Below are 27,837 nucleotides of genomic sequence, written 5' to 3' on the forward strand. Positions count from 1 at the left end.
CCTATTATTCTATGATTCTATGATTCTATGAGGGGAGAGGGGGTCGCCAAGGAATGGCATGGTGAGTGGCCTGCAAGTGGGGGCGGAGAAGGGGCAAGGCATCCGGTGAGAGGGAGTCAGCGGGGAACGGCGCGGCGAGCTGCAAACCCTCCGCCACTTTGCAAGGCTGGGGAAATCGTGTTATTCCGGGGACGGTCGTGTAATTCAAAAAACGTTCCCCCAAAAAATTGTGCTATCGCAAAAATGTGTGAAGAGGGCACATGTTAAATGAGGAATTACTGTAGATACAAGCTGGACAGAGCTTATTTTCTCTGCTTTACACATCTTCCTGAAAGGGAGCACTAGAGATTGCTTCATTGCACTGCCTCCCCAGCACAGCAGTCTGCATTGTCTTCCTGTCACTGCATCTTTACCCAAAAGGGAAACCAATCCCTTCTCATTCTTTGAAGAAATGGTGCTGTGCAGCTCCATCACTTCTAAACTAACCCGCAGATGTTATATACCACTAAGAGTTGATTATCCAACAAGTTGCCTCAGTGGTAAGGGAAAATGGCAAAATGAAAAGTAAATTGAAATCACTGTTGAAGAATGAAACTGCTTAGAAACCCTTAAAGTACTGGATTATGCTCAGTATATAGACTAAATGGAAAAAAATAATCTAACTATGACAAGACCAGTTTATACATGGTGTCTCGTCTTGGACTTCATGGACATTTATGCATTTCCAAATGCCTGGACTATTTTCTCACTCTGATTTACAGGGGTAAACTTTCATTTTAATTGACACCTTCATTTGCTAATAACACGATCATTTTCAATTTGTACTGACATTCCAATTTAAACACAATTTGAGAATGTGTGTGGAGAGAGCTCATGCCAGCATTTAGTCTCAAACATGTAAATGAATTTAAAGCTTGTGAAAGATTTCCCTCTACCGTTTATGACCAGAGAGCTGACAGTATAAATAGTACTTCTAAAGAACCCCTTGCTCCCTTTGGGTTACGTTTTCAAAGGTGAGTAGACAAGTTTTTGCCCAAGTATTTGATGTAATGTAAACTCAGCCACATGGTGATCCACTGATCAATTATTTCATTTCCTCTTGCTTAAAGTTGGATTGTTTATATGCTTTCTGGAAGAAATGTAGAGGCAGCAGCATTTTTCCTTCATATCTGATAGGAGTGCCCAGAGGTGACTGAATTCTGAGAAAGTCTACTTTATCTTGGAGATGGATATACACAGACCAGCCCCTCAACATTCTGGAGTCCCTACTTGATGAAATGCTCTGGATTAATTTCATGCTTCCTGAGAGCAATTAAATAATCTTTGGCCTTTCACTGGAAAAACTCCTGACACCACAGCTTGGCTTAAAAAGATATTATGGTGGAAGAAGGGGGTGAAATCATAGTAAATAAGAAAACAAATACCACACTTTAGCTCTCTTTTCTGGAATAAGAAAACAACCCTTACACACCACCGTTCAGGTTTTGCTAATAGGAAACTATAGACTAGTTCTGCTTAGAATAGTGCTGGTGGGCTACTGATTTTTGACATAACCCCCTTGTGGGAAAAAGTTATGAACAATCTAAATGTTGCCCATTACGTGCAAAGTCACAACTTCTCTGCCTTTGGCTACTATTAAAAACCCTACTGCAGAGATGTGGTTATTGCATCTGTGTCAAACTTTTGTTTCTCTGTGAAGTTCAAAAAGCAAATTGTGTCCCATGGGAATAAAATAAATTACCCATGGAAATAACTCTTCTGATCCTTCTAAAGCCCTTTCTTCTTTTAAGTCAAAGTCATAGAAGCATTTTAACAGATAAAAACATGAAAGCATTCAGTTGTTTATTTTAAACTTATGCTCATACATAATCATTGCTTAGCCAACCCTTTCATCTGTCTAAATTTCCCTGGACAATGAAAGTTACCAAACATTTTTCTACTGAAAATGATAAATAAAAATCATGGCTCCTTCCATTTGGGAGCATGATTTATACATTATATTGCATATATTTTCTGTACTATGTGCCAATGCCTGATTACATATATTGTAGTGCACATACTAATTTCTCAGTTATTGGGAAGTTACACAATTTATAACTAATAATTTCTTCAGTGAATTCATTTATTCGGAAAGGTCTAGCGCAGTAGCCTTAGTAAATTGCATATCTCTATTTATTCATAGCATACATACGGCATTGACAATGGCAGTACATGTTTCTCTGTGTCTGAGTGTATTATGTTCTGAAAAGGCCACCTCTGAGGCTGAAAAGGTAATTTAGTCTCCATCCCTTCCATGTTTGAGACTACTATTAAAGGTGCTGAATTGCATTGATGGTTTCTTGAATTGTGAACACCTATTCACTGTGAGCCAGCTAAGACCACAGTTGCTTTGCATAGGTCAAACAGCCCACAGCAGGCATTATTTTATCACTTTGACTTGGACTGTAATCAAACCAATACCGAAAACCTTCTCAGCTTTATCTTCCATTATCAGTCCCCTCAGCAGCATCACTTATCTTTAAAGCCAAATTTTGCCCTGAATTTCACTGCAATCAACTCCGCTGAGATCAATGAAGTTGCACATCAAATCAGAGAGCACAGACTCAGGTCCTTTATATGCTTTGAGGGAGTGAAAACTATTTCAGCTTTAATACTGGAACAAGTGGACAAGTACAGTGAATTAGTTTCTCTGACTTAGTCACTATCCTTCAGCCCAGGTCCTTGATGAGTCCTACTTGGCTCCAAAAGAAGCCAAAAATTAGCCTAGAAAAAAAATATCTTTTGAAAATGACTAGAGACTGATCTTTATTCAGGCTCAAAAGGAATGGGCTTAGATCCTGCAATGGATTCTGATTTCTGTTAAAGAAGGGAAATAGTCCCTCATACATGGATTTTTAGAATTTTTAAAGCAGTTCACAAACCATCCCACAGCTGGCAACATTTAAAAATAAGGAGGCGATTTTCATTAATCGGTTCATAAATAGGTTCATTGCAATGCTGGCTTAGGATATTTTTCAGTAGCTGGAAACTGTGTGCCATTGCCTGCCTGCAAAGGGGAATCCAGCTTTAAAAGTAGACTGCTTATATGTGTACATTCACAGCTAACATTTTTTTAAAGAGTGTGTCAGAATTTCTCCTGGGCTCCTAATGCAATGGATACTAAAACAGCTCTGTGGCATGCATTGGTAAGGGGTTGCATGTGCTCCTCTCACAAAGCCCACCTGGGATGAAGGGGACCACTGGTGGAATTAGGGCCTTGCTCCAATACTGCTCCTCTCTGCCTACTTTGGCACTGCTTGGCAGGACTAGGCAAAGCTTTCCTTACACTGGTGCACAAGGAATGTGTGAGCCTGTACATATGACTATGCCTATGGCACAACAAAAGAGGGATTTTTTTTCAGTCTTTCCCTCTTTGGCAAACAGCCAGGCATGAAGAACCCAGTGACAGATGTGTGAAAGCAGGCTCTTTGCTGGCCAGGCTTCTCGTGCATATTGCCATCCAAGAAAAAGGTCAACTTCCTCTTGATGAAAAACCCTTACACTATGTAACTTATCAGTGATGAACAGGAACCAAAACCAGACCCAAACAGTTCATGTAAAGTTCGTGCTGGTTGTGCTGACTGTGCCATGCCCGATAAGGCAGAAAAGGAAAAACAGGAAACCATCTCACCCCCTTACTCCTGTCACTTAACAGACAGGGTCTGCTAGCCTATCACAAAAAGCGCACAAAAGCTTTCTCTATAAAACAGCTTCTCCTCCTGTATCAAATTGAGGAATCCCGAATAAACATTGGATGGCAGAATATGAGCCAGGTCTGAGGATTGATCACCTGAGGGCCACCTCCCGCTCACTGAACCAAACGAGTTCCTGTAGAGCGTAACGTATACCAAACATAACGAATACCAAATATGTTATTGTTATTGTTGTCGTTTGTGTGTCTGTTAAATATAAGTATTGTTATCTGAAATTGTTTAGAGGTATTGTTAAGTAGTAGTGTTAAGAGTTTTAGATAAACTGTCACTCTTCATTACAAAGGTACCTTTGTTGATTTTTCCAAGCTGAAATAATTCAAAGTGGTTATTTCTAGTGTATTTTTACCATCAAGCCTACAAAAAATGGGGGCAAGAAAACAGGGCCTTGTAAATTGATTTAACTCTCTTGCAAAAAGGCAGGAAGGGGCCAGTTCTTTCTAAAGGTTTACCATAGGTTGGAAAACAATTCTTACTTTCTGGATTCACTTTTTATCATTGGTGCTGGAACAATTTTTATAGCAGGGTTGCTGAAGGCAGACACGGTGCATTTGAGCTGTTATTGCCGCTTCAAGCCAGCACTCCCTAGTTCCAGCACCTGTGTTTTGTACAAAAAAGAGGCACTTGGGAATGTAATATTTTTCTAAGTCACTTGACTTAGACTGTGTGTAAATGCTACCATAATACACAATCCAGCTAACTACTATTGTTCATTGCTTAAATCCTTAGTTGCATTTGTTTTGCTGCCCTCCAGTGTTTGTAACAGCAGCCCATGGAACACAACACAGAGCTGCATCATGCTAGCTAAATCTTCCCAGAGCCTATTAAACTGCTCTGGGGAACATTTTTTACTTCATAATTTCCTTTGCGAAAGATCTGATTATTATTTCACACTCATTGCTATTTGAGCACCTGAAATATTGTGCAGAAGTTCTGGCTTCCCTCGCTTGGCGTTCAGCAAAGACAGACAGAGGGGACTACAAAGAAGGACTCTAATGCTGATGCAAGAATTGGAGCTTATGCATTTGAGGATGGAAGCAGAGAGCCAGATACTGCCCCCCCAAGGAGGCCTCTCCGATAAGACTACCTTAACTAGACAGCTAGGGCCTCCTCCATTTACATAGTTTGTACACAGGACATGTCATGGGACTGAACTTTTTATATGTTAGATCCCAGCTCTAAATTACCACAGGGACCAACTCGGTACCTGGCTACTTGAGGGAAGCAGCCATTTTTACCACCTCTCCCTCTTAGGATTTGGGCTAAGCAAGGGTCAGACATATCTTCAGATCAGGCCTAGAATATATGTAGTCTGGGGAGAGGGCAGGAGCAAATCTGATGGATAGAATGGGAGAACAGAACAGAACAGAACTTGAACTACCTGTTAAACTTCCTTGCAGGAGGAATAACAGGTAGTTCGATTTAGGGCTTTAATTTGAAATACTGGGTCCCTGCCACGTGTAGACGCAGGCAGTTAGTCCAGACTTGTAAATTTCAAAAAATGGCAACCGGCCGGGAAGATGCAAATCAAGCACGGGATATTTAAATCCCGGGCTTGATTTGCAACTTCGAATGCCTACATTAGCCTCCCTAGTTCGAACTAGGGGGCTAGTGTATACATACCCAAAGATAACAAGAAAGAAAAAGCCACTGTGGAATCTGATACCAAAGAAAGGTACCCCATTATCCAAAAAGGCTGAACAGAGATCCAGAAACAGAATGCCAAAGAAAGAAATACAAGTAACTCAGCTAGATATTTATTTTGATTTAACACAATGCTTAGTCTGAAGCCCTAGACACAAAACACAATATAATAGCATAAGCACAGGGAAAGTGCAACTGCAGTCCCAGGACCAATTTCATGACAACTAAAGGATAGTTCTCTCAGAGCAATCAGAAAGAGCTGAAACTTCAGAGTCAACTGAGGCCTGAGACTGCAAGCCTGGAAGGTACATTTATATTACAGCTGACTGTATGAATGGCAGTTCAGGTAGATGTGCCTGTACTAGCTAGCTGCATAGCTAGTGAAGATGTGGCAGCACAGGCTGACCCTTGGGGCACATACTCATTTGTGAGTGGATATATCTACATGAGCTGCAGATGAGATGTATGGGTGCTGTGTGTAGACATACTCTCTTGTGCCTGCTTTTACAGTAGAAAAGAAAAATCCAATGCCAACAGCTCTCCCAGAGCCTGTATCCAAGCCATTTCATTACTGAAACACAGGGTGCTGGATTATTTAGTCCACAAGATTTCCTTGGTCCCAGGAAAAGGTGCTGTAGAAGTTCTGGGCTTGCTGCAAGAATTACTAGGTGACACAGGAGACACACCTCAAAAGAATGTCATTGATTTTTTTAGCAAGTGGCAGAAGCATGAATGAAATCTTGGTGACACTTCCCTAGGTTGGAATTATAATTATAGAGAGGTGTAATCCTGGATGCCTACCTTGGACCCAACCTGGCTATCATTAAAGTCAACTGGCGAACTTCCACTGAATTTAGAGAGCATTGGGTCAGGAATTTTATGGAAGGGGGAGAGGAGTAAAAAAGCAAGAGGAGAATAATGCAAAACAAAGGTTTACAATTTACTCAGCATTTAAAAAACAATACAGTGAGTTTGTGCATCTGTCTGTTCAAGAACTCCTCCTAAATGGAAAGAGCTAGGCCCACCAAATTTGGCACATAGCTTCCTCTTATCATAACTTAAAGCAGGGGTCCCCAACCATTTGAGGTTGCCGGGTGCCAGGGGGCGTGGCCGTTCGCCTGCCGGGTGCCAGGGGGCGGCCCCCCCCATAGCCGCATGCCCGGGGGTGGCCCCCCCATAGCCACATGCCTGGGGGCGGGGCCCCCCATAGCAACGCGCTTGGGGCCAGTGCCCCCTCCAAGGGCTGCACGCCTGGGGCCGGCGCCCCCACCCTCAAGTGCTGCGCGCCCGGGACTGGCGCTCCCCCCGCCAAGCGCCGCGCGCCCGGGGCTGGCGCTCCCCCCACCAAGCGCCGCGCGCCCGGGGCTGGCGCTCCCCCCACCAAGTGCTGCGCGTCCGGCGCTCTCCCCCCCCCCCCAAGCGCCGCACGGCCAGGGCCGGCGCCCCCTGCAAGCGCCCCGCGCCCAGAGCGCGGGCGGCCAATCCGCGGCGCTCCCGGGGCCGGCGCTCACCATGCGCCATGTGCCCGGGGCCAGGCCAGCCCCGAGCACTTGGCGGGCGCACCACGGACTTAAAGCAAGGTCAGGGTTTGGTTGTGCCAGGAAAATGGAATATGCCTGGTATGGAATTGCTTCTAATAAAACAATTCAGAAAAGAAACAGAATCACCAGGCAAGTGAAAGGGGCTAGCTAGGGGTGCACCCTTCTCCATCCAGGACTACCTCAGCCCCGAACCTCCCACCCAGCAGGTATCCTTTAAAGAGGATGGGAGGGGGCTGAAGTCCCCTTCCCCTGATTCATATAGCAACATTGCTGCCTGTTACCTTCACCAGGGAGTAAGGGGAAGTACCCAGTTTGCTGCATTCCTCACTCTGGCTGGGAAATGCAGGGAGCAAATGAACTTGGACCAGTCCCAGCCAGAGCACGTGCACCCCTCCCCCTGGCTGTGCCCACTGCAGTGGTCATAGAGAGGCGCTGCGGTGAGGCTGGGGTTGTCCTCTCTCTCCAGGGCAGCTTGCATACTGAACCCCTCATCCCCAGCTCAATCCCTGAGCAATGATTTAAACAAAGCATGTACATTTTCATGTTATTTTCCAGAAAAACAAAAATTAATTGAGTTAAGGACCAGAGCAACACCGGGTAAATTTTCTAGTAAAAATATATTTTTCACCTGCATAAAGAACTACAAGAGAGATACACCATAACGATTATAAAGTCAACCTTGTCTTGAAAAGAGTTAACACTTTAGTAAGTCTGCAAAATCTTTTGGATGACCTGGATGTTTCTCTGCTACAGCAAACATCAATACCATTATTGCAAACCTGTCTTTCTAAAGGATATTTACTTTGAACACTGGTGAAAATATTGTGAATGAGAAGGCCTGGGAAGGCACCAAAAAGGTTCTCTAAATGCACCATCTCTGACCAATGTACTATTACAGTGTTTCTCAACTAGTGGTACGAGTACCTTTAGGGATACTCGAGAGAAGTCTGGGGGGTTCGTCAACACACCTGAAATTTGGAGAAAACTGAATTTTTGTTTTAAGTTTTACAGCGTTTTATTATTTTTGTACTTTTTACACCCAAAAATGTCATCGCCTGCCTGGCTACAACTAAGGTGTTTAAACAAATGTGTTGCAATGGTAGAAAAAAAATGTGTCTCTCAAAACTGTAGGTCCTGGGGGTACTTTTTTTTTTTTTTTTAAAGGGGTACTTTATAAAAAAAGGTTGAGAAACACTGTACTATTACATATAAAACCACATGCTGATTTGCACTGCCATTACAAGATTAATTATAACTAGATTTAATAGCAAGGATTCTACTCAGAGTTCTCTCATGCCTCTGCTGTTTTACTCACATTACAAGTATTTTCAAAGTACATATTTGCAAAGCTAAAATCCACAGAGAAGTATAGTATATTTCTGCTCTAATTTATGGTTTCTCTGTAATGAAGAAAATGTTGTTAAATCACCTGCACTAGGCACGCCTTAAAATCTGAAGAGTTATCCCCTGAGTTTATATAGCTACAGTAGCCATGGCAGCTGCTTTTTTATTAGTTACTGCACAAGATGAAGCAGGTGGGGTGACTGGACTGTGTGGGAGGTGAAACTGCATGAAAATTACGGCTTACAGAAAAATTCCTGTTTACTGGCAGAAGATTATAGAGACTAGGATCAAAGCACAGGAGTCTCTTTCAATAGAACAAGTCGAGAATCATCATTCTACAGGCAAACAGGCATCCCAGGTGACTAGCTCTCACCTGCACTGGGTCTCCCAGGGTGTGTCTAGACTACATGCCTCCTTCGACGGAGGCATGTAGATTAGCCAGATCGGAAGAGGGAAATGAAGCCGCGATTAAAATAATCGCGGCTTCATTTAAATTTAAATGGCTGCCCCGATCTGCCGATCAGCTGTTTGTCGGCAGATCGGGGGAGTCTGGACGCGATGCGCCGACAAAGAAGCCTTTCTTCATCGGCACAGGTAAACCTGGTTTCACGAGGCTTACCTGTGCCGATGAAGAAAGGCTTCTTTGTCGGCGCATCGCGTCCAGACTCCCCCGATCTGCCGACAAACAGCTGATCGGCAGATCGGGGCAGCCATTTAAATTTAAATGAAGCCGCGATTATTTTAATCGCGGCTTCATTTCCCTCTTCCGATCTGGCTAATCTACATGCCTCCGTCGAAGGAGGCATGTAGTCTAGACACACCCCCAGGGATTCAATAGCAGACAAAAGTTATCCTGGAGATGGACCTGAACCAGCCTCAGTCCTCCCCGATCTAAATACCCGCAAATGTTGGTGATGTTGGCTTTGAAATTCAGACCTGGATTTGGAATTAAATGTTGTGGCTGGTTTCTGTGATAAGGTAAATCAAGATTCCAGATTTGGGCCCCGAAACTACGTGGGGGGGGGGGGCAAGGATGGTGCCTGAAATGTGTATTCAAATGTTGCTGCTCTAACTATGTCAAATTGTTTCTTCGCTGCATAGGATTTGAGGCAGTAAATCGGTTAAACTTGGCTACCTTGCTGCTATCTCAGTAGCCTTTCTTCAGTCTGTCCTTATCTCTAAAAAACCCCATATATCTCCTGTCCAAGAGACTACCTTTAGTTTGGCTCAAGCTTTACAGCCATCAGCCAACACTCAAAACATTTACTTGCACATTTAGTGACACTGGCCACCTCAAGCTAATTAGTCACTAATTCATCTCTTTCTCTCTCCTACAGAATCAGCATGCTGGCAAAATTCACGGAATTATCATTGGAGGTGAGAGTAAGTTGGTGTGCCCTGGTATGCTGTTCCGGCAAGAAGAAGCCGGCCAGCTGGGGCACTCAACTGCAGGCAGAGGTGGGGCATGATTCCAGCCTGGCACCCAGGGTTCTCCTGCATGCTGCCATGCTAAGCAGCAAGCAGGTTAAAGGAGCTGGCTGGGAGTGCATCCCACTTGCACTGGTTCAAAGGACTGCCCCAGTCCCGAGTCTTCAACCTCCAGTGTGCCATTTCGGCTGGGGGGGGGGGGGGGGAGGAGAAGTGGCTGAAGCTTTCTCTGCCTCCTATATTTGGGACACTACTTGTTGTTGTTCCCCTACCCGTCACTGTCAGTGAGTGAGAGGATGAGAGGAAAGCTGCATTCCTCTCTCTCTGGCTGGGGAGCGCAAGGGGTGGCAAAGGGTATGTCTACACTACCCCGCTAATTCGAACTAGCGGGGTAATGTAGGCATACCGCAATTTCAAATGAAGCCCGGGATTTGAATTTCCCGGGCTTCATTTGCATAAGCGGGGCGCCGCCATTTTTAAATCCCCGCTGGTTCGAACCCCGTGCAGCGCGGCTACACGCGGCACGAACTAGGTAGTTCGAACTAGGCTTCCTAGTTCGAACTACCTAGTTCGTGCCGCGATTCATTTGCATACTCCCTTTCATTCCGTTTTTGAGCTAGAGGTTTTTGCGCAAAAACAGGCAGTGTGGCTTTGGCCGTTTTGTGCAAAAACCTTTTTCCCCCCCACAAGATCCTTATGCCTGTCCTGGAGAGGCATAAGGATCTTGCGCAAAATGGGGTTTTTGCACAAAACGGAAGCATCTACACTGCTTGTTTTTGCACAAAAAGAAACAGCAGAAAATATGCTAATGATATACCGACTTATGGTAATGAGCCCCATCATTTGCATATTTTCTGCTGCAAAAACTCACAGTGTAGACAAAGCCTCAGTGTATACCACCTACAAGTAGTACTGGCAGTCAAAGTGATTACTTACTGAGACAGCTACTCATTTCATCCTCGTGAGGGAAATTGAGCCAAAACACAAGAACTGGTGAATTATTCATGTTTTGGAAAGTTAGAGAGCCTGTGGAAAAACTTTTCTCACCAAATTTTGAGGAGATGCCAGCAGTTGAATTAATCATTTCCAAACACTCACCAGGAATACAAGAACTGAATGTTTCGTTCTCTGTTCATAGCAGTATATTTCATGCTACTGCTGCATCTCTTCATACAAGCATGGAGCTTAGCCAAAAACTGGCTAAATGTTATGTGGGATCTTTGAGCCATGGATTATTTCCAAATATAGATGTCTGGTAAGGCTGCCAACCACTGGAGCATCTGAAAGAGGAAGACACAATATGGATAAACATATGTTGTTCCTGGTAGTGATTAGTAGTGGTAAAAAAATCACTGCCACCTAGAGGCAATGAAGGACCATTTCCCCCTGTAATGAATGGAGAAAATTGACTACAGGCAGTCCCCGGGTTACGTACAAGATAGGGACTGTAGGTTTGTTCTTAAGTTGAATCTGTATGTAAGTCGGAACTGGCGTCCAGATTCAGCCGCTGCTGAAACTGATCAGTTTCAACAGCGGCTGAATCTGGATGCCAGTTCTGACTTACATACAGATTCAACTTAAGAACCACAGGCATCCCCAAGTCAGCTGCTGCTGAAACTGATCAGCGGCTGATTCCAGGAAGCCCGGGGCAGGGGCTTCCTGTGGTCAGCCACTGGTCAGTTTCAGCAGCGGCTGACTTGGGGATGCCTGGGGCAGAGCAGCTGGGGTGCTGCTGGGTTGGTCCAGTAGCGCTGCCGCTCCTCGGTGCTACTGGACCAACCCAGCAGCACCCAAGCTGCTCTGCCCCAGGCGTCCTGATTCAGCCGCTGCTGAAACTGACCAGCAGTGGCTGAATCAGGACGCCTGGGGCAGAGCAGCTGCGGTGCTGCCTGGTTGGTCCAGTAGCGCCCAGAGCGGCGCTACAGGACCAACCAGCAGCGCCCCAGCTGCTGTACCACAGGCGTCTGGAGCAAAGCCGCGGAGCACGGGGGCAGCGGGACAGCACAGATGCGCCGTGGCTGTCCTGCTGCCCTCGGGCTCCGCGGCTTTGCTCTGCTTTGCTCCCCGTCCTCCTGGTCTGCAGACCAGAAGGACGGGGAGCAAAGCGGCGGAACACGCGGGCAGCAGACAGCCCAGAGGCGCGTCTGGGCTGTCTGCTGCCCGCGTGTTCCGCCGCTTTGCTCCCCGTCCTTCTGGTCTGCAGACCAGGGGGACGGGGAGCAAAGCAGAGCAAAGCGGCGGAACACGCGGGCAGCGGACAGCCCAGATGCGTCTTGGCTGTCCGCTGCCCGCGTGCTCCGCCGCTCTGCTTCCTCTCCCTGGTCTGCTGGAGACCAGGGAGAGGGCCCCGTTCGTAACTGCGGATCCGACATAAGTCGGATCCGTGTAACTCGGGGACTGCCTGTATATGACTGTACTTCACGGGTGGGGAACCTCAGGCCCAGGGAGCCTGGATCCAGCCCCTGAGGCTCAGGGCCCGTCCTGCATTAGGGAGCCTGTACTGGTGCGTCAGCCCTTCCCCCCACCCACTGCCCCACCATGGGGATGGAGCACACAAAATTTACTAGCCTGGGTCCTCCAGGCTCTGATGTGCAAGGAGAATGTGGGGAGTGTCTTTCTCCTTCTCAGTCAGGTGCCACATCAGTGAGGGGTTTTTGTGTGTATCCCACAACTGATTTTTCTGTGGGTCAGTGGCCCCTGACCTCAAAAAGGCTCCTCACTCCTGCTCTACTTCAAAGCATGGCCTTTCAAAGACAGCCTGTCTTTTTAAACTAAGTTTCAGGTTACCACCGACTCCCTCTCCCTCTGAGAATTTAGCACAGAAATGCTGTTTTTGTAGGTAAAACCTCAGCCAAAATGTTTGTTACTATCCTGTGATATTCACTTGCAGATTAAATGATGCATCCTTTAAGAGAACTGTTTTGTTTATGTGCCTAGCGTTTAGACTGGAAGTCTAAATAATTATATTGTATAAAACAATTCAACCATAAAATGTTCTGCTTAAGTCAGCTCTTTGGAGTCTGTCTGCCAGTCACCTGCATAAAGATCTCTTCTCATGATCTCTAGTGAAGAGATGATAGGCTGGAATGTGCATGCATGCATTTGAAATACAGCTTAATCTTGGAGACTAAAGAGAGTCTTAAAATAAGAGCATCACATATCCCACCACTGCATACCTCTGACCAACACAGGAATACGAACAAAAGTTTGTAGTCTAGACATGGCCTGAGTCTCTTGTTCGGCTAGAACAGAAAAAGAGGTTCATAATCAATGATGAGACAATATAAATCTCAGTGGGGACAGAATTTAGATCTACTATTCAGAAATCCAGAATCTTGATCACTGGAGTTAAATGAGAAAGAGGAATAAGTCTAAATGAATTTCTAGCAAACTGGGAAAGCTTGAGAGACTGAACTACATATCTTTCTTCTAAACAGCGAAGCAAAGGAAAGCACAGTTCCCAGCGAGGAGACATTCTGACTTCAGAGCTTTTCCTGCCTTGTCATGGTATTTCCAAAGAACAAAGAATTGTGCCATTGGTACGCATCAAAGAAACATTTATCAGAAAAACATAGTCCTAGAATTAATTGCATGGCAAAGCTGCAACTCTCAGGGGTTCCCCCATATTTATATCCTATAGTGTCTTCTGTCAGGCTACGTCTATACTGTAGCCTTCCTGTGGAAAAGCATATGCAAATGAAGCGCGGTGTGGAATATCGCTGCTCTTCATTTATATCATTGTGCTTCATTTGCATCAGTAATGAGCAGCCATTTTTGTGCAAGAGGCTTTTGCGCAAAACAGCTGCTCATTACTTATACAAAAGAAGCATGGCGGTATTCCACGCTGTGCTTCATTTGCGTAAGCTTTTCCACAAGAAGGCTACAGTATAGACATAGCCCAGTGTTCAACTTTAGTTGTTACGTTGACAATTTAGGTGTCAGACTATGCAGGCTGCATCAGAGCTGTTCAAGGATGAAAAAGAGCAGCCATACTAGGTCACACCAAAGGTCCATCTAGCTCAGTATAGTGTCTTCTGAAAGTGGTCAATGTCAGGTGCTTCAGAGGGAATGAATAGAACAAGTATCCACTCCCTGTCATCCATTCCCAGCTTCTGGCAAACAGAAGGCACCAGGGGAATATCATTAACCATTTCACAGCTGGGGAACTGAGGTTGAGAGGAGAAATGACTTGCCAAGGCCAGACAAAAAGTCAGTATCAGAGCAGAGTTCCTCAACTACAAAAAGGCTATTTCTTTCAGACTATTAAAATTTACTTTGTCTGGGAAAAGAATCTAGGGATATTAAATATTAAAAGATTATTCAATAATGTCCATGGTGATTTCAGTGTTCTATCAACCTTGTATTCTTCTGATATCCTACATGTACACATTTGCATCTTCAAATAGGCTTCATGCATATGATTTAATTGACAAGTACCTTTGTCCTCAAATGCCAGTAACTTCTCTGCTAGTGGGTCAATTAAATATGTTAGTTATATGGAAATAAACCAATCGAGGTTTTCTAAACAAGCATTAAACATTTCTCCTCTCTCTCTCTTTTTAAAAAGACTACACAATGGGGCAAACAAAATCCTGGTAGCTATTCTTCTGTTAGTGACATTAAAATGAAGAAATGAAGGTCGTTCTGGTTAAAGAACGATGTCTATGACACTTAACATTATTTAACTATATCTATTGTATGTTCACACCATTTGACACTTTGCTTTGTTTTAAAACAAAGAAGATTACTAAAGAACTGGATTTGCCACCCTCTAACTTCTTAACAATAAGCAATAAGTATCATCATCACCATTATCAGTTATGTTAAAATGTTTTAGTGGGCATGGAAGGAACAAATACTGAAGATTTTCCAGGCAGGCTTATGTCCATCATCATTCCCTGAATACTAATATCCCAATTCAGCTGTCTCCATTTCAAACACAGAAAATTCATCAAGAGGAGCTCAGGCCATGAAAGAAGAAAAGTATAAAGGAAGGAATTCATCCCATTTCCGAGTTTTAAAAATACAGGAGATTTTTTACATTAAAAACAAGTCACAAGACAATCCCCCACAAAAGCCACCAGAAGAGATTTTTTCTTATATCCCAAATGTATGAAAACAAATTCTCCTCTAAACCTCAGAGAGGAATAATGAACAAACCTACTGGGAAGTGATCAGGACTCAAGCACAGACCTATGCTAGATAATTTCTTCACAAACATCTAAATCAGGGCACAGGGAGAAGGAAATGGGCCAGCTACTTCCCCATTTGGTTGTCCAAGAAGACAACTAATGCACCCATGCTAGATATCCTCAGCATCCCTTAATGCCTAACACCTCATCCTGATCCCAGTAACTTCAGCACCACCTGCAGGAGATGAGAATGTGCTGCATTGCACCTTATTGCTTCAGCCCTTCCTGGTAAATTGTAAGTAGAGGAGTTAAAAACAAGTGGCAGTTTCCTACAGGAAAGGTACCTGTTCCTACAAAGATTTTTTGGGAAGGAGAGAGAGAGAAGCACACTTGTAACCATTAACAGGTAAGACTCATCATATAGCCTGGCCTTGTTGATAGTTGTCTCCTTCACAAAGAAGGCTGAGTAATCCACTTGCCTGCTGGAAGACACAGATCAAACAACTCTATTATCTGCTGACCATGTAGTTATGATATACTCATGCAATCAAGGAAACAAAATAGTCACATCACAACATGTGACTAACAAGTTATAATGTGACAAATTAAAAACATTTTGATGTTTCAAAATTAATCTTGAAAACAATACTGGGAAACGTTTTGAAAATAATTTTTGAGAAAAACAAATATTTCAAAATATTGACCTGCTTTCCCAAAATATTTCTATTTTGAAAAAGAAAACAAAATACTCCTTTATGCTGAAAAAAGCTTTGCATTCAAAACATGTTGACCAGTCCTTACGTATCAATAGAGATGCAGAGACTAGTCACTGTTGCTCTCTGTGCAACAACCGGCAGAAGCAAGAGGGAGACTGAGGAAGATAAAGGAGCAAAGAAGTGCTACATAATCCCTTCTCTCTAGGGAAAAGGGAAATTTTGCTGTTAGTCTCTTTATCCTCTCTTACTGGGGAAAGATATTGTTAGTGTTACAGCCCTCACAGCGTTGTTAGGTGTGTTAGTCTCTCTGCTCCATCCTCTCCCTCTAGGGCTGTGTCCAGACTCAGGAGTTTTTTCGGGAAAAGTAGCCTTTTTCCGAAAAAACTTCCCCTGCGTCTAGACTGCAGCCGCGTTCTTTCGAAATTAAATCGAAAGAACGCTGCTTTTCTTTCGACGGCGGTAAACCTCATTTCATGAGGAAGAACGCCTTCTTTCGAAAGTGCTTCTTTCGAAAGAAGGCGTTCTTGAATGTAAATACGGCTTCTTCGAAAGAGAACATCCAGACTCACTAGGTGCTTTCTTTCGAAAAAGCGGCTTGCTCTTTCGAAAGTTCCGCCTGCAGTCTAGACGCTCTCTTTCGAAAGACGCTCTTTCGAAAGTATCTTTCGAAAGAGCCTCGTTGGAAAGAGGCTTGCAGTCTAGACATAGCCTAGGAGAAGATGGGACAAAGACTTTTAAGCGTGTGTTACGATCCCTGTCTCCATTCATCTACACTTGCAACCCCATGTTCAAAAATTACAAATCCTGATCATAGGCTTATTGTATGTACATGGCTGGTGACAGAATTGCGACTAGCAGGCCAAGCTCTTTATGACTGACTATAGAGGGGTTTTTTTGGTTACTCTAAGGTGCTGCTAGACTATTCGTTGTTTTTAATGGATTTTTATAGAGTTTCTGTCTCACAGAGAGCTACACACTGGCTATGTCCACGGCAAGCTCTTTTTCTGCTCGGGCAGCTCTGGCTGAGCCCACCCGAAATCAGGCACGACACGGCCAGTGGCCGAACAGCCTCCTACCCGCGAAGTGAAGGGAACGCCCTGCAAGTAAAACGGATGAGAATTCTGGCGTCTGGACTGAGGAGCGTTCAGGAGTCACTGTCCCCCGCTTGCCTACGCCGCGCTGCGGGCCGGACGCTCTTTGCAATGGAAGCGGGGCGGCTCGGGCTGTCAGCGCCACCGCGCCGGGCAGGAGAGCTGCCAAAACACCGGGAAGGGGGGGGCAGCGCGGGGGGTGTCACAGCCTCTCTCCACCCCCGCTACCTCTTGTAACCCCCCCGCGCCTCTTGCTGGAGAGCTGGGGGGGGGGGATTCCCGCCTTGTTCACCAGTCCCATCCGCGTGCCACAGGCTGCGCGCGAGCGGCGCTCTGGCTGGGGTGGGGGTGGGGGAACCTAGCGAGAGCCCTGGGGGCTGAGCACCGCCCCCCCATAACAGAGCCTACTGCCCCCCCCGCCGGATGTGAGCTCAGAGCAGCGCCGCCCCGCCCGCTCCCGTGTCATGGTTGCCGGTTTCCCGTAGCGCAGAGGTTCCCCAGAGGCGCCCGGCCCCGGCTCCCTCCACCCCGCAGCCGGGGGCTCCCGCGTCCCCTCAGGCCCGGCGCGGGGTGGCCCCCGGGTGAGTTGGTGCTTTCGCGGGTTCCTGCCTCAGTTATAGCTGGGGGGGGGGGGCGCAGGAAGCGGGCGGTAAGTGGGGCGGGGGGGGGGGAGCTGGGCAGGCGGGAGCTGGGGGGGGGGATGCTGCGAGAAGGCGGGCAGGGAGGCGCTGGCTGAGATGGGGGGTGCTGCCAGAGGGGAGGATCATGTGAGCGTTGGGTGGGGTATGGGGCAGGAGGGCAGGTTGTTACAGCTGCTGTGAGGGCAGGAGGGGACTCTGGAAGTCGGATCGAGTAGGGAATGCTACGCTGTCTCTAGTCGGGCACATGCCCCAGCCCTGCGTGTTCAGGCAGGATTAGCCATGGATAGTCCAGTGCCCTACCCCCTTTTTCATCTCCTCATTCTTTGTGCCTGGTTTGTGGCAAGAGTCCCTAAGGCTGAGACTTTGTTTTGAAGATTAATCTCTAATTCACTGATTGAAGAAATAGCTGTAGGATGTGGGTAGGAATGCTGATCGCTTGAGACCCTAGGGCTTTCCAGACACATCAGTGCAGTTGCTGGTACTGTCCCTGGAGAGCCAGGGCCAAGTTTATTCCCAGAATAAAGGGCTTTTGATTTCAGTGAGAGACACATTTGCTTATGCCAGACCAGAACTTGGTCTTGCATAGCTTTCAAACTGTGATTGCATTACACAAGGAAAGGCAGCATCCTCAGTTTTTCAAAGGGAGCAATGAAGGGGAAACTGTATTAAGTGTTGCTCAGAAATCATGGGACGTGCAAAAAAATTGTTTTAAACAAGTACAGTACCACAGATTGAACTTCTCTAGTCTGACACCCTGGGGATCTAACTAATGCTGAAGCAAAGAATTTGCTGAACCATGGTATGTCAATATTGTCCAGCGGCATCACCAATACTTCCACTGCTTCCTGGGCTCTTAGAAGACATTTAGGGGTAAATTAGAGGTAAATAACAGCACAGAACACTGAGAGGACTGGTGGCTGTAAACAAACTTTATGGGACTGTGGGTATCTTGGCTACACCCATGAAAAGCGGACATCCAGCTAACTAAAATCATGTCAGACCATAAATATTGCTAGGCCAAAGAGTGCTGGACTACAAGGGTTCAGTCTATAGGCATATGGATTATTATTACTATTAAAAAAGCAAGGAACAGCTTTCAATCCTAGATTCTTGCATAGTGCCAGTAGGCACTTTTAAGTAGTTGCCACATGTGACCCCAGAGCAGAAATGGCTGCATTCGTGTCATTTGCAAATGTATACTTTTTTTGTAAATGATATATGGATACTTTGAGCTGAAAGATGCAATAGAAATATAAGAGAGTTTTTGAATTGTCTTCCAGATGCAGTTGTGAAATACAGATCCCTGCAGTAAGAGGTACCGAGCCATCATGGGGAACCAGCTGGCTGGCATTGCCCCGTCTCAAATCCTGTCTGTTGACAGCTATTTCTCAGATATCCATGACTTTGAATATGACAAAAGCCTGGGGAGTACTCGTTTTTTTAAAGTTGCTCGGGCCAAACACAGAGAAGGCCTAGTGGTTGTGAAGGTGTTTGCAATTCAGGATCCAACTTTACCATTAACTAGCTACAAGCAAGAGCTGGAAGAGTTAAAGATAAGGCTATACTCTGCACAGAATTGTCTTCCCTTTCAGAAGGCCACTTTGTCTGAAAAAGCAGCCATGCTCTTCAGACAGTATGTGCGAGACAACCTTTATGACCGAATCAGTACTAGGCCATTCCTAAATAATATTGAAAAGAGGTGGATAGCCTTCCAGATCTTGACTGCTGTGGACCAAGCACACAAATCTGGAGTCCGTCATGGGGACATCAAAACTGAAAACATTATGGTGACCAGCTGGAACTGGGTTCTTCTAACTGACTTTGCTAGTTTTAAACCAACTTATCTTCCAGAGGATAATCCTGCTGACTTCAATTATTTCTTTGACACATCACGAAGAAGGACTTGTTATATTGCCCCTGAACGCTTTGTTGATGGTAGTATGTTTTCTACTGAGTTGGAGAATATGAAAGATCCTTCAACACCACTGGTAGACTTAGCAAACAGCAATCAGCGAACCAGAGGAGAATTGAAACGTGCAATGGACATCTTTTCTGCAGGTATTTGGAGTGATCATCCCAGAGCCACATGATTTTATAGTTTTGCATCAACTGGATAGAGTCTTTTTTTTTAATAGTAAGCTTAAAGAATTTAGGAGGATTGGGGGGAAACAAAACCCCTACCCCCAACTTTTTTGTGTTGATCCCAGAGTCTACTATTCACAGGATAATTACTGTACAAAATCTGTATATTTTTGTACAATATAAATCCTAGAGCCTGGCCCCAGCTCAAACCTGGACATCTATACTTCAAGTCACTAGCCTGAATCTGGTGAGCCCAAATCAGGTGGCATGGGCAAGTCACTCGTGTCTAACTGCAGGATAGACATGGCAGTAGTTAACAAACACCATCATTGAGCTTCACCACAGAAGCAGGGGTCCTTCAGTCACTTCCTGAGGAGGGCTAGTTATTTTGCCTTCTTGGTCAGTTAGTTACTCTGCCATATGACCGTGATGTGGTTTCCTTTTTTGGTTTTGCTTAAAGCACCTGCCCACTGAAAAATGCCTTATGTTACCTAAAGCTACCACCCTTAGGGCATGTCTACGCTGCAGCTGTCTTTACTAGACCCGCTAAATCAAACTCTGAGGGCATCTCTGTTAGCACCAGTGCTCCTGCCCCTCATGGGGAGTAAGGAAAGCCAACTGGAGCATTTGCTCCTGTCGACCTCCCACTGCGTGTATGACATGGAAACATGATTTAAGATACGCAACTCCAGTTATGTTAATTACGTATCTGGAGTCGACATATCATAATTTGACCTTTTGCTGTAGTGTAGATCAGGCCTTAGACTAGTGTTTCTCAAAGTGGTCCACGGTTCCACTCTGAGAGAGCTGCTACCAGGTCACTTTGGTTTGTTTACTTACTGGCTCCACAGCCACAGAGACTCGTGACTCCCATTGGCTGCAGTTCACAACCAAGGGGAGCCACAGGAAGCAGCCGCCAGCTCCCCTTGGCTGCAAATGGCCAACTGCAGCTAATAGGTGCTGCGAGGCTCCATGGCTGCGGAGCCAGTAAGTAAACAAACCAGAGCAACCTGGTAGCAGCTTTCTCAGAGTGGCTCCACGGACCACTTTGGGAAACACTGCCTTACTCTGTTGACATATATAAAATATACTTCTTAGATTTTATACTCCCTGAAATGTCAGGATCGGGGTTGAAAGCCATTGTGAGTTTTTCTTGATACAAAGACTGTTAGCTCAAAGTATCTCTTTGAACACAATATTTTATCCCTTTACATTTTTGTATTCAGTTGAGTTGTGTAAAACTTTTGGTTTTGTATGGACACTGAAGGAGGAGTACCTGTTTTATAATGCTCAGAGGACATACTTTGTTTTCCAGGCTGTGTGATAGCAGAGCTTTTCACAGAAGGTGTACCATTGTTTGACTTATCTCAGCTTTTGGCCTATAGAAATGGACTTTTCTCCCCTGACCAAGTCTTGAACAAAATTGAAGATCGCAGTATCAGAGAACTGGTAAATAACTGCATTCTGTAGCACCATCATATTTGTTTGACATTCGGTTTTCATTACTTACTTGGGTGATAAGTTATTCATTTCTTAACCTTATAATTTTTTCTCCTGCTCTCCCTCCCCCCATGTCTCCTGCAGGTCACTCAGATGATCCATCGTGAGCCAGATAAACGTTTAGGAGCAGACGAATATTTAAAACAACAACGTAACAATGCATTTCCTGAAATATTTTACACCTTTCTCCAGCCTTACATGGCACAGTTTGCCAAGGAAACATTTCTATCGGCAGATGAGCGTGTACTTGTCATACGTAAAGATCTGGATAACATTATTCACAATCTCTGTGGACACGATAGAACAGAGAAAGCAGAGGGAGAGACAAAAGAGAATGGCCTGGTTGTTCTAGTTTCTGTGATAACATCCTGTTTACAGACTCTCAAATACTGTGATTCAAAACTGGCTGCTTTGGAATTGATTCTACATTTAGCACCAAGGTTAAGTGTGGAGATTCTGCTGGATCGTATTATGCCTTACCTATTACATTTCAGCAATGATTCTGTGCCCAGGGTGAGGGCAGAAGCTGTGAGGACACTGACTAAAGTTCTTGCTCTTGTCAAGGAAGTGCCACGCAATGATATCAACATTTACCCAGAGTACATTTTGCCAGGCATAGCACATCTAGCACAAGATGAAGCCACTATTGTCAGACTGGCATATGCGGGTAAGAGGGAAACATACCTTTTCTCGCATGCTGTCATCCTTCATAAATGAAACTTCCATTTATTTTAGTGGGACTTTCATGCTTTTAAGTATAAAAGTTTGTCAGTAGTGCTCACTTCTTTAGACAAAATAACTCTTCTTGGTAGAAGCTAGTCCTCTAAACAGTTTTTGCAAGTATAACTGAACTAATGTTTTAAAATAAAGCAGCTTGTAGAATGTTGCATATTGATTATGTTAGTATTCCTTTGCCAGGATTGGATTGAGGGTCTAGGAATGGTACAGCACAGGGCTCCTTGTGACAGAAGAGTGAAGGCTGTCCCATTCCAGATTGGCAACTAGGGAAGGATCTTTGGAAGCACTAGAAGTAGCAGCAGGTCTCCCCCTCTTGCCCCAGAAAGGCAGAAATGGTAGCAAAGGGAGTCACCAGTACTTACTCTAACAGTAATGCTGTATCTGGGGGGATGAGAAGGGACTGTTACTCTTTTCCAGCCACACACAAACTTTGTAGTTTTTGTTTTTAAGGTGATTTCACAGATTATTGACAATCTGCTAGTCTCTTTTAAAGGTGATATTCTACAAGTTTTGTGTTTTACCCTAAGGTAACCATAGGCATTCATATCCCTGGATAAATTTGTGATGCAGCATCTAGAATAACACTTTCCTCTTGGTTAATTAGAATTAAATGGCATTTATTTCAGTCAGGTTATTAATCATTAGCCTGAGGTCAGGTGACCTGTTGAGCTAATCCAATAGCCTTTTGCTTCTGTAAAAATAGTTCCACTTATGCTATCAGTGAACCTGGTTTCATTTTAAATTCTCCATTTGTTTACCTCAGTAAAGTATCACACAGTTTGATTCACCTGGCATTTTGACTGGAGCTACAAGTGCAGAAATGTAGCAGGTCATATTGGGTTGACAATAATGTTCCCAATAAGCTGTGCACTTGTGCAGCCCCTCAGGAGAGATTCGTATGCCTCCCAGCTGATTAGCACAGCGCCCATAGCTAAGTTTGTGTTTCTCTTGGTGGTGCACATTTATACATGCTTCAGTGCACATAAGGTTTATTCTGCACATGGATGGAACAGCTGAGAGAGAACATTGGTTGATACCGCATGTAGTACAGCATTTGGCCACAGTGCCTGGTTCTTGTCAGTGAATCATTCTTATCACCTTCAAGCACCAGATTAACATAGTTTAAAATTGGGGGGGAGGTAAAAAAGGATGTCAATGTTTATCATTACAGAAAACATAGCACTATTAGCAGAAACAGCTCTGAGATTTCTGGAATTAGTACAGCTGAAAAATCTGAACATGGAAAATGAGCCTACCAGTGAAGAAATGGATGAAGTGTCACATCCCAGTGAAAATTACGACACGGGTAATGTAACTTAAAGTATGGTTGCTTATGAGTAAAGCCTGGAGTGAATGGTTATATCTTCTGTTGATTTAAGTTGTGCTCATTACTACTTGGAGGCTGTCCCTTTATTAACAAGTTGCATTAATTGTTGAGAAATTCTTGGTAAAATTACACTTTTATTTAAGCAGTAGACTAGAAGTTCTCAAGCACATGACTTGGCAATGACTCGCCATTTTAGAGTACACTTAGCAGCTTGGGGATAATTGCTCCCTTAGTTAATAAAACTGGAAATCTTTAATTTTGTTTTAATACTGTTCATTTCTATATTTCTAATAGAGGGAGTCTGTCTAGATCATTAAAAATATGCAATCTCAACTCTGCCATCAGGTTAGGAAATCTCAAGCTACTGACAAGCAAGTGAACTTTCAGTTACTCTGTTTCTACAAAGCATTTTGTGTTCACTGTTGAACTGTTATCTGTAAGGGCATGGCAACACAGCAAAGAAAGACCCATGGCGGGAATGTCCGAGTTGATTCAGGCTCCTGGGGCTCTTTGATTGCTGAGTAGACTTCAGGCTGTAGGCTGGAGCATAAAATCTGAGAACCTCCTACCCCTCATGGTACTAAAGCCTAGGCTTCAGCTTCAGTTCAGAAAGCTACACAGCAGTGAAACAACCCTGAAACAGCCCAAACCATGCAAGCTGGAGTTGGTGGGCATAAGCCAGCCACAGGTTTTTCTTCCTTAAGTAGACCTACTCTGACTCATTTTGATGGTTCCCATATCCTTACTTCATAAATGTGGTAAGTGGGTCATCTCAATGGAAGCACAGAATAGATTGTTCGGAGTATGTTTTTATCCATATTGGTGAAATATTATTCTATGGCTTCCTCAGTCCTGTCATTTCAGAGCCTGAGTATAAATCCATTTGTAAGCATGGCTTCAGTATGCTAGTCAGTCTATTGTGTTTCTATCGTAATGAGTGAGCAGTACTTCAGAATAGCACAGTATTTTAATTAATTTAATGGTGACCGACAAATGCACATGGTTTGTTTTATGTTGACTGAATTTTCTGTTGTGTGTTTCTTGCAGAGCTTCAGGCTTTGCATGAAATGGTCCAGCAAAAAGTTGTTACTCTGTTGAGTGACCCAGAAAATATTGTGAAACAGACGCTAATGGAAAATGGAATAACACGTCTCTGTGTGTTCTTTGGACGTCAAAAAGCCAATGATGTCCTCCTATCTCATATGATCACCTTCCTGAATGATAAGAATGACTGGCATCTTCGGGGAGCTTTCTTTGACAGCATAGTTGGTAGGTACTTGGCTTGTTGGCTGAAACATGCTTAGATGTAATCAATTAATTGAATAAACTGCTGCAGGTTCTTAGAGATTGTTACAGTCATAGAAGAGGGCTACTCCTGTAGATTTTATTAACTCTCAGACACGGAGGCCAGCAATTTAATTCTTATGCATGGCATTTTTTCTTGGTAGCAGGATGGAGTGATATCAGTCAAGATCTTTTAAATCACTTGATTTAAAAAAAATGATTTAGGTGAGGTTGAAGTTTTGTAAAAACTAATTTGAAAATATGTGCAGGTGCAACTTTAGATTAAAGTTTATAATGAACTTAAATGTAGATGCTGTTTTTTGTTTGTTTTTTAAAAAGCCAGTAGTGTAATATCTTATTTAAATTATGCAAAACTGTTAGTTCCCTCCTTCCCCCAAATTAGGTTAAGCAACTACAGAATTTTGCGGAAATAATCCTATTCACTTCAGGAGGATTATTCATGTGCACAAATGTTTGTAGCACTAGAAGTCTGCAATTGTATTTTAATTAAACTTTTCTTAGTGGCATAAAATCTCATTTCAAAACAAAATTGTTTCCTTGTTAACAATTAAAAGTTAGTCTTTCCATATATGAACATAGTCAGAGCTAATTTTGTTAAACATATAGGTCAAAATGTTCAAAAATATGAACTGAAAATTAGGTGCCTAGGTAGGGTTTAGAAGCTTAAGTAATTTTAGGGGCACAAGTTCAATTGGCTTTCAACTGCAAATGCTGATGGAGTAGTGTAGCTGGAAGTATGAAGCATTTCAGCTTTCTTGTTTTTTGTTTTTTTGAAGTTCAGTGTGGCCCTGATTTTGCATAATTGAAGTTATTGTGAGTTTTGCTATTGCCTTTTGTTAGTACAATTTCAGATTTTTGCATGGAAGCTTTTTTTAGTTATGAAGTTTTACACTTATTATGCTCTTTTCTGACCACTGTAAATCTACCAACATTGACTTTGTGGTGTTCTCACAGTAACAAACACAAAATACATACGTCAATAGCTCATTTTATATTTGCAGACATCACCATGTTCCCATCATGTACATGCACTAGCGGCAAAAGTCAATGGCAAACCTAACAATATCAATGAAACCAATACAAAAACCTTTACTTCAGCAGTTTGACTATAACAGGGGAAGAAAGTAAAATAACTAGGAAAGCATAAACAAACACTCATATTATTTTTTACATTTATACTGATCTTAATTTTTAAAATCATGATTTTCCCCATCCTATTTTGCAAACATGCTACAAAGGTTTAATTAATAGTCTTATTCTGGTGAGTCAGTAGAAGTAAGATCTGGAAGTGGCCTCACCAACATAAAGTTCAAGCAGTCATCTGAGTCCAGTTGTGGAAAACTGCATAGCCACAGACATTCCTTCTGTTCTTCTTTTAATTCTTCCTCAGAGTACATGTGCAAGGGAAGAGTGAAGAGAAGATAGAGCTGAAACCTTGCTTTTTGGTTCCCTACTTATACCTCTGCACTCTGTCATGGGTGATAAGGTACTTTAGAATAAAAAAGGTGAAAATAGGGATGTAATAGTGTAGTCAATTAACTGATAAGCAAAAGCTTATAGGTTAATGCTATAGACTACAAGCATTCCCCGCCCCCCCCCTCCCCCCTTGCCAGTAAATATTTAGCAGGTTGGCCAGCAGCCTGGCTCAGTCCTGGCTTGCAGTGGGTCTCGGACCTACTCCCACTGCAGCTCTGCATTTAAAGTGTATTAGGAGCTAGGCGGGCAGGCAGCTCAGCTCAGTTCCAGCTTGCACCAGGCCTGAAATCTCAGACCCCCCCCCCAGTAGGTACTGCTGCCTCTTAATCAGAGGCAGCAGCACAGGGCAACAGATAGCTGGTCTGTGAGAAGAGCTGTTTTTTAAACTGGCTCCCCTTGTGGACCAACTCCCACCTGCCACCTCATGCTGCTGCCTCTGATACAGAAGCAGCCACATGGAGTGGCAGGGGACTTCTTGGGAGTGAGGCCAGAGCGCACCAGCTGCCAGCCCTACCCTCAGGGTCTATAGAATAGTCGACTAACCAATAAGAATTCATGAGGTTACTTGACTATTCAATTAACCGATATTTAACGTCCCTAGACTGAAAGTGATATGAAAGTTACAGGAGTCTCGCTTTTTTCAGTTTCTGGTTAAATAACACTTCCCTTATGTAACCATTAGCCTCTTGATTTCTTACATTTTGCAATTAGTTTTTAAATAAATACATTACAGTAAACTTCCGATAATCCGGCACCTTTAGGACCCAGGGGGTGCCGAATTATCAGATATGCCAGACTATCGGAAGGGGGGGCTATGACGGGTGTGGGGTGGGGTGGGGGGGATGCCGCCCCAGGCCCCTCATAGCCCCCCCTTTCCATAGTCCGGCTCTGCCCCAGGCATCTCTGATTCAGCTGCTGCTCATCAGAATCAGCAGCGGCTGAATCAGGACGCCTGGGGCAGAGCAGCTGGGGCGCTGCGGGGTTGGTCCCCGCAGCGCCGCACCTAGGCACTGTGGGGACCAACCCAGCAGCACCCCAGCTGCTCTGTCCCAGGTGTACCCAAGTCAGCTGCTGCTGAAACTGATCAGGGGCTAATTCCGGGAAGCCGGGGCAGAGCAGCTCTGCCTCGGGCTTCCTGGAGTCAGCCGCTGGTCAGCTTCAGCAGCGGCTGAATCGGGGACAGCTTGGGTGCTGCCAGATTGGTCCTGCAGCCCCGAGGGGCAGCGCTACGGGACCAACCTGGTAGCACCCCAGCTGCTCTGCCCCTGGCTTCCCCGATTCAGCCGCTGGTCAGTTTTAGCAGCGGCTGAATCGGGAAAGCTGGGGGCAGAGCAGCTCCAATGGTCCGGCTGCCCGGAGCACTTCCGGGTTCCTGATGGTGCCGGACCATCAGGAGTACCGGACCATCAGATGCCGGACCATCGGAGTTTTACTGTGATTTCATTTAATTCTAAAGATGTCTTCTGTACTCTGTAGAAATTTGATATAAAACTATTTTTGGTAGGGAGTTCTGTAATTCAGATTGCAAAATGACTGCCTTTATAATGCTCTATTTTCATTGTCATACTGGACCAGACCACTATTGCATCTAGGTTAGCATGCTGTCAACACAGGACAATACCAGATACCCCAAGAAATGGTCTAACTCCCCATCCCTTCCTCCCCAGAAACACAAACATGTAGTAAAAGTTATAGGATAACCTGTTGTCAGGGAAAGCTTCTTCAAATGTATATTGTATAATATAAGAATTGACATCTGCTCAAAGTTTGTTTCCCATAGAAAACAATTCTTTAAATGAAATGAGATGAATGCCGTTTGGCTATTAAGTGACAAGAGTAGAAGAAACTACTCTTCCTGTTATGTATTAGAAAACAAATGGCAAAATAAAAAAGCACTACTTTTCTTGCTACTACTTTACTTCTAGTTTAAAAAAAGCTGTGCTACTTAATGTCCTGTATATATGTCCACATGTATGCACAATACTTGGCAGAATGGTTTCTCTCTCAATTTCTGGCCAGTATATGCTACTGTCCTCCTCTGTTGACCTGTTAATCAGCTGTTTGTGGCTTTTAGTAAGTTTCTTATTGGGGAATGCTAAAGTTCTGGGGAATAAAGGTTTATC

At 44.3% G+C, this 27,837-nt stretch overlaps 1 protein-coding gene and 1 long non-coding RNA gene across 2 annotated transcripts in view; one reads left to right on the forward strand and one right to left on the reverse strand.

Moving 5' to 3' along the window:
• Positions 1-17,036, reverse strand: part of LOC106731588 (uncharacterized) — a 29,149-nt gene extending 12,113 nt beyond the window's left edge. Inside the window, exons 1-3 of the long non-coding RNA XR_012901920.1 lie at positions 16,938-17,036; positions 12,883-12,948; positions 10,805-10,986 (exon numbers count right to left, since the gene is read on the reverse strand). This is a non-coding gene — a long non-coding RNA (uncharacterized LOC106731588). The remainder of the gene's footprint in view (positions 1-10,804; positions 10,987-12,882; positions 12,949-16,937) is intronic.
• Positions 17,037-17,067: 31 nt separating this feature from the next.
• The window catches only part of PIK3R4 (phosphoinositide-3-kinase regulatory subunit 4), a 39,809-nt gene continuing 29,039 nt past the window's right edge, over positions 17,068-27,837 (forward strand). Inside the window, exons 1-6 of the mRNA XM_075921929.1 lie at positions 17,068-17,226; positions 18,567-19,344; positions 20,684-20,817; positions 20,953-21,535; positions 22,778-22,912; positions 23,981-24,202. Of these exons, the coding sequence (XP_075778044.1) occupies positions 18,615-19,344; positions 20,684-20,817; positions 20,953-21,535; positions 22,778-22,912; positions 23,981-24,202 (1,804 nt within the window). The 5' untranslated portion in view covers positions 17,068-17,226; positions 18,567-18,614. The remainder of the gene's footprint in view (positions 17,227-18,566; positions 19,345-20,683; positions 20,818-20,952; positions 21,536-22,777; positions 22,913-23,980; positions 24,203-27,837) is intronic.

The sequence above is a fragment of the Pelodiscus sinensis genome, chromosome 2 (assembly GCF_049634645.1).
Source record: "Pelodiscus sinensis isolate JC-2024 chromosome 2, ASM4963464v1, whole genome shotgun sequence".
NCBI lineage: Eukaryota > Metazoa > Chordata > Testudines > Trionychidae > Pelodiscus > Pelodiscus sinensis.